The sequence below is a fragment of the Telmatherina bonti genome (genome assembly GCF_933228915.1).
Source record: "Telmatherina bonti genome assembly, chromosome: 8".
NCBI classification, from domain to species: domain Eukaryota; kingdom Metazoa; phylum Chordata; class Actinopteri; order Atheriniformes; family Telmatherinidae; genus Telmatherina; species Telmatherina bonti.
The window spans coordinates 6,675,272-6,687,026 of NC_136626.1; the positions used below are offsets into that span (position 1 = coordinate 6,675,272).

The window sequence follows — 11,755 nt, forward strand, 5'->3', positions numbered from 1 at the left end:
AGCGGCTGATGGAACCAGGCTGCATATGAACGCTCGGTTTCCCTGCAGACATCCGGATCATGCAGCCGCTCCTAGATCTTCTAACGGTTTGCTGTCGCCATGACAACAGCAAAGTTTTATTTACTAATCAGCAGATCAACACTCAGTTTTAACACATTTAGACAGAAGAGCTGATGGAAAGAGGAAAACCCAAAACGTGTAGACGTGGAGTTTTTAAAAACTTTATTGTCTGCATTTGATCAACGGGACGACTCTGCTTCGGCTCTACAGACACTTCAGGACGCTGAAGTTGCACATCGTTCCTCTGGGACATCCGCACAGCTTCCCGATCCTGGAGCCTTTCCGCAGCGCACACTGCTCCCCTGCATCACACTGACACACAGAAACGTTGCAACGTGTTATTCAGCAGTCATCATGATGATTGCATGTGTGTTCATGGTGGAGCAGACGTGTGTTGGAGTCATCACGACGAAGCACCAGGGCTGGGCGATACGACCACATATACAGCTATTCATCCACTTTCATTAAAGAAAAGCTGAATTTACAACAGTCACTCAAATAACTGGAGACTTAAAAAAGGGACAATAACTAAAAATTTGCTAAAATATAATTTAGTAATATAAGACGCTGTTTTTTCATTTAATTGAGTTGGAAAAAAAACAAACAACAGGTGCAGAAGTCTGACTGAGAGGAACAGAAAACACCTGACTGGAGCGGAAACATTAAAGGATTGTTCAACTAAATATTACTTTATGAGTGATGGAATGTCCAGGGTGTACCCCGCCTGTCGCCCAAAGCCAGCTGGGATAGGCTCCAGCTTCCCCGCGACCCTGAATTGGAATAAGCGGTTCAGAAAATGAAAATGAATGAGTGATGGAATATGTAATAAATTATCTTATTTGTTTGCTTTTTAAATAAAATATTTCTAGTGAACCAGAATTAGAAAATAATGGAATGATTTTCATAAAATCTTTATTTATTATTACTTTAGTCAATTTCAGCTTATTTTACAGGCAGCTGTTTTTTTTTTCCTTCTTTAATGAAAGGGGATGAATAAATATGAATAAATATGAGCACAACTGGATCCTCTGGATGATAGAAAATGTCCATCATTTCATATGAGGCTCTATCGTTTACACCACGATAAGGTGCTTTACTGCAGTATTTTACATCTAGATGTGCTTTACGGCACGCTGCAATATATAAACAAACATGGAGGAAGACGGTAGCAGACGTGTTTCAGAGGATCATTCACTAAAAGATGAGCAGTCAACCCAAACTTGTGAGTTTGTTCCTAAAAGAGGGAAATTTCTGTCTGGATGCAGTTTGGATATAAAAGACCGACATGGAACTGACAACAGACTAGCTCACAGTCCCAACAACAGACTCCGACACAACTAACTCATTTTATCACCTGCAGGAATCAGGATAAAAAATACAGAATAAAGAATAGAGTCAACGAGTAAAAGCAGCAAAAGCAGTGTAATAAACTCCAGACCAAACGCTGCAGCAGGTATTTACCTGTGGAACGTCATACATAGTTTCCCCAGATGGAAGGAGATCACTGCTGCCGTTGCCTAGCAACCTGACTGACAACATTGCAGTTTTATATGGTTATTTATATCGTTATGTGGATATAAGATGAGTTTTATCGGGATGTGAGGTTTCGGTCGTGTCGCCCAGCCCTACAAACACATGAACATTCGGTCACACTTACAGGCGGAAGCCAGCCGAGCTTCTTCTCCGACGACGGCAGCTGTTTGTTTCGCAGTTTTTCCAGAACTTCCTGCAGAGCTTCGATCTGAAACAATCAACAGAGATTTGCTTTAATCAGGATTTATTCCCAGACAGAAGCTTCCTCTACAACAACTAAAGAGATAATAAACATATAATCAGTAGCAGCAGCCAACAACTCACCAGCTCCTTCTCTTCTTGAGTCTTGATGGCGTCGTACTCCAGCGATCGCTCCTCCATCTGCTCCTCGCAGGTCCCCAAAGCCACCAGCAGCCAGCAGGAGGCGCCAAGGAGCAGCGTCCTGCTTCTGACCATGGTGCTGAATGAGTCGGATCAGGCAGTGATGGAGGCTGAAGGAGGCTGAGCAACCTGCCGCGGAACACGGACTCTCAGCCTGAGCTGGCAGCTTTTATACGCGAGCAGCCGCCACGTCACCCAGACAATGTTTACTCCGATAAAGGACGCGGTCGGGAGGGGTCACCTCAAAGGTCACGGGGGGAAGAACCTCCGTTCTATTAAACAGGATATGACGAACAGTTTTTTTTTTTACCTTGTGTGTTTAAATTGAGACTAAACAGACGCTGTGACTGCAGATGCAGCAGGTTCAAGTCCAAACGCAGCTCATGATCTACATTACAGGTGTCGTAATGTTCCAGGTGTTAGACACGTCCTGGTCCGATCAAACTAACAATGTGAGGTTTATCTGGGCAGAAAATAAAGACCCCAGTAAATAAAACTTTACTGGTGTCCAGCTGAAAAACACGCTGAAATGATCCGCTTTGGTCCAGACAACATCGTTCCAGAAGTTTCCTTTGTTCAGATGCAGCAGGTTCGAGTCCAAACGCAGCTCATGACCTACATTAACGTTCCAGGCGTTAGACACGTCCTGGTCTGATCAAACTAAAGATGTGAGGTTTATCTGGTCAGAAAATAAAGTCTGATCTCTTTGTGTTCTTAAAATGATCAGAATAAAGTAAAATATAAAATAAAAACTAGTCTTTACTGGTGTCCAGCTGTAAACACGCTGAAATGATCCGCTTTGGTCCAGACAACATTGTTCCAGAATTAACATTAATTAACATAATTAACATTGCTCATGTTAATCTAAATGACTTCTATTAAATCCTGTCACTCATTTAAAATAGACACCAGCAACACAAACACACAGCGAGCTGTGAGGACTAAAAATACAACAATATGGAGATAACTGCTAATTAATTGCAATCTTCTTCCTTAACTCGCGATATTGATTTGGTGTCACGTCACCCGGCTCTACTTGGCAAGAATCTGTCTTTGAGCAGAAAGATGAACTCCAGATGGACAGAAACAGCCTGAATATTAGGAAAAGAAAGACGGATGTAATGGGGAACAGTACTATTTATTTTACAGCCATCTACGCGTTTAATCACGAAGGCGAAAACAACTGTGTCGACCACGCCTCTTATCCTGCTGACGTTCGGGTTCCAGGTAACTTATGATGATGATGTAAAGGTCCGGTAAGATGTGAAACCCAGCAGGGATCCATCTCTGCAGACCAGACATCATCTGATCCAAGTGAAACGGTGGAAACGAGCAGAGAAAGCATCTTTTCTGGTTTTTACAGACTGCATATTAAAAACTATTTTAATGAAAATTCCCGTAGTTTATATTAAAACGGTCCCCTTGCACACCTGGGTTCTCCAGAGCAGCAAACTTCCACTAGTGATGATGAGGATCAGCGTATTGATCAGCAGCTTCAGGCTGAACCTTTATTAGTGCTGTGGATGCAGATTTCACAAACTGCTTCTGTATTTGCTTAGGAAAAAATAAAAGATGAGTTGCTGTGAGGATGTTTTCCTTCAGCTGAAGAACAAATGAGACGATTATTTCACAGGATCACAGAAACGTTTTTTATTTCCACAACTGCACACGTTTGTCCCAGAGACTATAGAAGACTGTATGTAGCTCCTGTTATCTTCAGGTTAGCTTGGTTAGCTCTTAGCTACAGGCAGCTCAGAGTTCGCTCAATGTCAATCATCCACCATGACGCTCACAGCCCCCCTCTCAGCTCCACCTCTTTGACCATATTTGTATTTTCCTGGCGAAACGATACGCATGCCCCTGCCAAGATGGTGATGGTAGGAACCGCCCACCGAGCTTCAATTCAGCTCTTCAGAAACCTACGGGTGACGTCACGGAGGCTCCGCCCATCTTTTATATATAGTCTATGGTATCTGCTTTGTTTTGGAGCCCCTAGTGGATGAGAGGGGAACTGCAGGGTTTAACCACCGGAAGTTGCCGTTTGGTTTGTCTTCATACAATCATTTTCCTGAGATGTAAAACTAAAATCGTCGCAGCTTTCATGTTTCTTTCTAGAAATAGTAAAACTGATTTTTTTTCGTCAAATAAAATGCTGCGACTTTGATTCTTCAGGCTTTTCTTCATATTTTTGTTTCTTCGTGAAGAGTGTTTATTCATGTTTAAGTTTTATTGTCTATTTTTAAGATATTAACTTGATTTATGTCGTTTCTGCGACGAATTTTCAGGAAAAAGCAACCTGACTGCGACTCTTCTGCTTCTGTTTGCATCAAAGCACAGTTTTATTAACTGATTAAACACAGTTTTATTATCTGATTAAACCTGCAGCATGAAAACATAAAGAACTGAACCTGCTCCATCAGTTTCCTGCATCTGTCCCCTGAAATCTTTCCGTACGGATCGTGTTTATGAAAACAAAACCAAAATTTACAGAGAAGCCATCCATCTTTCTTTTTAATAACAAAATATTTCTCTCTCCAAACATTTCATTTTCTGTGCTTCAGGATTCATAAGTCTCCAACAACACGGAGACGGGAGCCAAAAAAACAAAAACTCTTGAACCACGAAGAAGAACCAGTTTTCCAAGAAAACGTTCAACTTAAAGAAAGTTTCTAATATGTTCCACATAAAACGTAGAAATCTTTTGCAAATGAAAGAAATGTTCCAGCTTCGTTCCTCTGAGTCTACAGCAGAAGGAGGAGAGAGGAGAAAGGTGTTAATGTCCGGAAGATTCTCATGGTTTGACGTGTTTCCGTTACGAGAGGTGGAGCCTTTCAGGGAGGAAGCTAACGCCATGCACAGACTGCAGGTTGCACTGCTGCGCCTGACTTTTTCATTCCACATCAAATCAGACTTTATTAACAGCATCTTCCTCCTGCATCTGATTCTTCCGTTACTCCCAGCTGGGCCACAGAAACGCTGAAACATTTCCAACCGGGATGCTGAGACACATTGTGACCCCGATTTGCTTCGCGAGCTCAAACGGATGTAAACACACCGATTGGACTGAATCAGCAAAGTAACGCAAAAAGACGTGATCAGAGGAAGACAGAAAGAGTCTGGATCCAGGAATATCAGGTGCAAACATCCGTTAACATCTGGGCGTTTCTCTGGTGGAAACAAAAGGTTGCTAAAGCGTAACGCCGCTGGATTTACAGTGTCGATCCGCGTAGATTTTTCTTTCCGTTGAGTTTCCTTTAACCAGGCTGATAGTTTTGCGGTCGGCTGCCATAAACACAGTTTTACAGACAACATAAACATGTGATCGCTCGCTAACGGCTAACACGCTGCAGCTTGTTGAAATATTCAGTTCCTTCTGTAAAAGTAAATAAAACAGTTTTTACCGTTTAAAGGTTATTGTTCTTGTCGAAATGCTAAAAATACCCGGAAAACTTTGCCTGCAGGAACAATAACTAAGGTCTGCTGGTGTTTCTTGTTAGCGGACGTTTGTTCGGCCCGCAGCGTCGCCTCGAACGTTTCCAGCTTCACACCGAGAGGATCAACGTCACTGGACGACATCATGGATCAAAACTCTGAGAACACAGACGTTGGTGTGATTCTGGGTGTGTGTGATGCAGGGTGTGTGTGATGCAGGGTGTGTGTGTGATGCAGGGTGTGTGAGATGCAGGGTGTGTGAGATGCAGGGTGTGTGTGATTCTGGGTGTGTGTGATGCAGGGTGTGTGTGATGCAGGGTGAGTGAGATGCAGGGTGTGTGAGATGCAGGGTGTGTGAGATGCAGGGTGTGTGAGATGCAGGGTGTGTGAGATGCAGGGTGTGTGAGATGCAGGGTGTGTGTGATGCAGGGTGAGTGAGATGCAGGGTGTGTGAGATGCAGGGTGTGTGTGATGCAGGGTGTGTGTGATGCAGGGTGTGTGAGATGCAGGGTGTGTGAGATGCAGGGTGTGTGTGATGCAGGGTGTGTGAGATGCAGGGTGTGTGAGATGCAGGGTGAGTGAGATGCAGGGTGTGTGAGATGCAGGGTGTGTGTGATGCAGGGTGTGTGAGATGCAGGGTGAGTGAGATGCAGGGTGTGTGAGATGCAGGGTGTGTGTGATGCAGGGTGTGTGTGATGCAGGGTGAGTGAGATGCAGGGTGTGTGAGATGCAGGGTGTGTGTGATGCAGGGTGTGTGTGATGCAGGGTGAGTGAGATGCAGGGTGTGTGAGATGCAGGGTGTGTGTGATGCAGGGTGTGTGTGATGCAGGGTGTGTGAGATGCAGGGTGTGTGTGATGCAGGGTGTGTGTGATGCAGGGTGTGTGAGATGCAGGGTGTGTGTGATGCAGGGTGTGTGAGATGCAGGGTGTGTGTGATGCAGGGTGTGTGTGATGCAGGGTGTGTGAGATGCAGGGTGTGTGAGATGCAGGGTGTGTGTGATGCAGAGTGTGTGTGATGCAGGGTGTGTGTGATGCAGGGTGTGTGTGATGCAGGGTGTGTGTGGTGCAGGGTGTGTGAGGTGCAGGGTGTGTGTGATGCAGGGTGTGTGTGATGCAGGGTGTGTGTGATGCAGGGTGTGTGTGATGCAGGGTGTGTGTGATGCAGGGTGTGTGAGATGCAGGGTGTGTGAGATGCAGGGTGTGTGTGATGCAGAGTGTGTGTGATGCAGGGTGTGTGTGATGCAGGGTGTGTGTGATGCAGGGTGTGTGAGATGCAGGGTGTGTGTGATGCAGGGTGTGTGTGATGCAGGGTGTGTGAGATGCAGGGTGTGTGTGATGCAGGGTGTGTGTGATGCAGGGTGTGTGTGATGCAGAGTGTGTGTGATTCTGGGTGTGTGTGATGCAGGGTGTGTGTGATGCAGAGTGTGTGTGATGCAGGGTGTGTGTGATGCAGGGTGTGTGTGATGCAGGGTGTGTGAGATGCAGGGTGTGTGAGATGCAGGGTGTGTGTGATTCTGGGTGTGTGTGATGCAGGGTGTGTGTGATTCTGGGTGTGTGTGATGCAGGGTGTGTGTGATGCAGGGTGTGTGTGATGCTCCTGGTCACATGACCCCAGGTTGCGGTTGAGGATCATTTTGCCGTTAGAACTTCTGAGTGTTTCTGGTTAAATTATGGGACAACCCGACAGAAAATGGTGGATAAAGACAACCAAGGACTTTGTGAAGGTTCCAGCATGACGTCCTGAGAGTCATGTGACTAAAAACTGATTATTATTGGTTTTACTTCCTTTTTACAGTGTTGCATCATTCAAAGGGATGTATGATGGAAAAGCACCAGGCCTTGAGCTGATGAGCCGCCTGAGAGCGACATGGTGCAACAAGGGGTTAAATCATCCTCTATTCAGCAGCCTGTCGATGAGCTCGGTGTAAATAAAGTTGTGTTACTGTGTTTACCTGAGTGTGCGCTTCATCGTGGACTCTTAACTTCGTCTTTGAGGGTGGACTTGAAGAGCTGCTGAGCCTAAAACATGCGAGCTTCCATGAGTCCAAACAAACGTGTGTTTTGCTGCTCAGAAACTCATAAAGACGTAAATGTGTGTGTGTGTGTGTGTGACTGCGACTGAGCCACGTTCAGGTTGTGACTGGAAACATGAAGCAGTCGTGTGACGTTACTGACCATGTAGGTGCCGGTGTGGAAGCCACACATGTACCACTGCATCAACATGCTGCTGATGGTGCTGACGTCAGGAGCGCCGCCAGCCTCCTTCCCACACAAGACCCAGACAGGAGGAGGAGGAGGAGGAGCAGAGGGGAAGGACGCGGGGTTCTGGAGAGGAAGACAAACACCAGCAGAGGAAATGATATCAGCTTGTGAAACATGAACCTCGTCCACGATGGCAAAGGTAACTTTATTCATACAGGACGGTAAACGGCAGGTCCACGTGCGTCTCACAGAGACAGGAGAGAAATAAAACCTCCAGCCGACACGACCAAGCTCTAAGCAGATAAAGAAATGTGGAATCTCACTAGAATTACCCCCACAGGTCGCGTGCATACCTGACCAGATGGACGTTACGGTCCCACAGTGATCCTGTCCAACTCTGACTTTAAAGACACATTGCGTAACTTTTTTACCTTAAAGAGGCGCTATGATGGTATTTGGAGTTTTCTGAGCTTTCTACAGTGTTACAGTGTTGAATCCTCATCAGACATGTGAACAGACATGTTTTTTATCACCTAAACGCATGTTTGAGTTTGAGTTCCAGCACGCTCCGTTTGGTTTCCGTGGCGACGAAAGACGCGTGGTTTTAGAGAGTTTTTTCTACTTGGAAATCCTTGTGACGTCCCGGGGGATAAGGTTGGGTGATTGGTTACCTTCTACTGGTTAACAAGGGCATGTACAAATACATCAGGCGGGTGGAAAACGTGGGATAAAGTTATTTCCAACGATGGCTGGTGAGTTTACCAAAGAGAGACATCCTGCTGCATTCGTTGCTGTGGGTTGCTGTTTTCCACTTCGTTTTCAGGCTCTGATTCAGGTTCCAACATGTAGGGCTGCATGCTATGTGTTGACATTGTAGTTTGTTTTTTTATTGAGTTCATATGAGCCTAATCCTTCTGTTTATGAGATGTTACAATGACGGTGAAAGCAGGTGCGGTGCGCGCTCCCGATGTAGCGCAGTGGCGGGAGGCGGGGCTTAATGCGGAAGAGTCTCAATCCACTCGTTTTGCCCGCAGGCTGATCTGACAGCCTACGGAGAGGGTTGGTCTGAAGTAAATAAAGCCATTTGTGACAATAACTCCATCAATCCCAGCCCTTCTGGTCTCAGAAATAAAATTAGCCTGAAATGCACAGAATAGTTCCACTTTAAAACTCGGCGTCCCGGATGTGTTCGATGACACAGTGACATCTATCATGTGTATTTCTAGAGCAGCGTCCAGAGTCTGATAAACCGACTCTATACAACTTTTACATCGGGGACGCAACGTGACGTTTATCTTCACCGTATAATAAGGAACTGGAGCTTCTGAACACACAACGTCGCTGATTCAGCAAAGAAACAAGAAGATTAAAAGAGTCAAAACAGGAGTCATCGTCAGATGGTCTTCTGCTGGCTGGAGAGAGCTAACAGGTCAGGTAGGATGGCGGCTGGGTTAGCCGTCGATGGAGGGGGGGGGAATGTTCTGCAGCAAGAGAAGTTTTATACTGAAAACTTCCAAGACTTCTTTGCCATTTTTCCTGCCTGCTTTTTCTTTTTAATGTAAAAACACATGTTGAAGTTTAACCCTTTACTCCCAGTCAGCTGCAGATGAGATGTTTCCATGGAGACATGATGTTATCATGGAGACATGTTTCCATGGAGATATGATGTTTCCATGGAAACATGATGTTTCAGCCTCAGCTGTCAGATTCTGAGGCTAAAATGATGTAAAATGAATGTATGAACAGATAAAGCAGCATAAAAACCAGCCAGAAGAAGAAAACACGGTACACTTTTCCTTCATTTACAGTTACTTACGTTCCTATTTACAGACTTCCCTCCATCAGAACCATCTTCTTGGCTTTATTCCAGCCATAGAGGATCATTATTTTCCTGCTTTTCTCATCACTTGTTGATCTTTGGCTGCTCCTGATTGGACGTTACCGTCAGTTTAAGCTCTCTGATTGGTGGAAAGTCTGACAGGAAGTGTCTTCATCATCATGTCCAGGTGGAAATAGAGGTCTCTTAGCAACATGGTGGTGATGGTGATAAAGATGTGATAAATAATGGTGGATTTACCATCTAGAGTCTAAACTAGAGCTGCAACTATCGAGTACTTTTGTAATCGGGTACTCTGTCTATTATTTCTTCGAGTAATCGAGTACTCTAACGATTTTTTTTTTTTAAATTATAATTTGTTATACAAATACTAGAAACTCAACTAAGGTAAATCTTTAAATTTATATTTGTGAAGTTTTTGTATGTGTTGTTACTACCTAATGCAGCCAACGTGTTTGTGCACGCGCTCAATGTGTGGAGAAACAATCCTCAACCGATTGTGAATTTCTGCATTTTAAAAGATTAAAAAGAAGAATTCCTGTAGAAAGGAGTGACTTGTAAACATGTCCACAGTAAGAACCAGCCGATGTCTTGGTGGACGACACGCCTGTTAAAAGTGTGTCTGTTTAATCCGGAATAAAAGTTTGCTGCAGGAACAGAGGCTCCGCCACACGCTGCGTGTGTGCAGGAGAGACAGATGAGGGACGGATTACCAGACGGTTAGCGTGCGTTAGCAGCCGACACCTCGCCATGCCTCGTCACTGCTGACTGATATCACAGGTTGCAACTCTGTACATTTTACCAGCCGCTGCTGCTGCTGATATAAATCAGAAAGCTGGATCTCCTCCTGGAGCGGTGAATTTGTGGGGGGGGGGGCGTTTCAGGTGCAGCAACATTAAGACCTGCTTTACAGCACACACACTGCACTACGTTTTCTGTCCTTTTCAGTGTGAAATGGTCCCACACTGCCACTTTTCGGTCTTTTCCTCCCCTCTTCTTCATTCTCTGCCGTTAGAGACCAAAGCAAGGAGGATCTTCAGACAGAAAGCAAAGCGCTGCTGGTGGAAATGTCCGTCATCAGTCCGGCTGAAACAGTCAGACTGTACAGACACACCGTAGGCCACAGCTTCTGCTTTTATAGATTTTATACATGTTTAGATGTTTTATATGTTTGCAGTGATGTCGTCCCTCCGAACAGCGCAGTGGTCTGAGAATGCCGCCATGATGCAGAAATTAAAATATATCGCCACGTGATATTAATTAAACGACGCCTCGAGGCAGATAATTTGCCTCGTTCATGTTTTGTACTCGAGTTACTCGAGTAATCGTTGCAGCCTTAGTCTAAACATGTCTGTAGATCACCTGATGGGTAAGATAAACGTCACATTTTACCCCACAGAGTTACACACAGCTGTTCCTGAGACGGTGATGATGTTATCAGTGACTGTCGTCATCACATGTTCAGTGAAACAACGTTGCCGTGAAGGGTTGTATGAACTGGAATGCTCTTCCAACATCTACACGAGACGGTTCCACCGGTACGGCGTTTAAAAAAAAAAAGATTAAAAGAATCCTTAAAACCATCAAGTCTGTCAACATAGATGAGGTTAACATGTTTAATATGTGCAGTATATTGTATGTGGGTTGGTTTTTGTGTGTAAATAGTAATTTGATCTATGTTTTATAAGTCTTGTCTGTAAATGTCTGAGGACTACAGATGGAAAGTAGCTTCTAGCTAAATCTGGCATATTTACACATTGTGTTGAATGTGTACAACGTGTTCGTTAATGTGCATTGTCCTCATTAAATAAATAGATCTGCACCTACAAATAAGCTTTTTGGTCTTTTCAGCCTGACGTGTCTTAATTCACTGCTCCGAACAGTTTTCCGGGTTACCAAGGTGACCGCTTCCTTCCATCTGACTGGCTGCTTACACAGGAGAGGTTTCTGCATGATGACAACATTTTCCCTGTTTTCTCTCCGTCGTATCAGAAGGTGAAGTTCACTTTCTCCTCTTCTCTCTGTGCTGGACGCAGAACAACTGCTAACAGCCGCCAGAAAAACAAGCCCTCCCCCCACAGAGGAGTCTAAACCCTAACCCAGTCACACAAACAGTCCACTCATCAACTGACCAAAAGGATTTTAGGTAAATAAACATGTAAACAAGCTGAGTGATTTACCCCTGATCCCGTCTGAGGAGGAGGAAAAGGAGGGAAGAGAGGGAAGCTGTGATTGGCCGGTTTCTCCTCGTCTGCGTCCTCCACTTCCTTCTGACTCCCAGGTTTTTCTTTAGCCTGCAAACAAAACAAC

At 44.9% G+C, this 11,755-nt stretch overlaps 1 protein-coding gene across 1 annotated transcript; it reads right to left on the minus strand.

The window, feature by feature from the left end:
* Positions 1-264: 264 nt before the first annotated feature.
* Positions 265-2,049, minus strand: LOC306759744 (cocaine- and amphetamine-regulated transcript protein-like; the record flags this gene model as incomplete). Its single annotated transcript, XM_079245469.1, has 3 exons — positions 265-372; positions 1,718-1,801; positions 1,918-2,049. The coding sequence occupies 3 exons, from the start codon at positions 2,047-2,049 to the stop codon at positions 265-267; spliced, it is 324 nt and encodes a 107-aa protein (XP_079101595.1).
* Between the last annotated feature and the right edge of the window lie 9,706 nt (positions 2,050-11,755).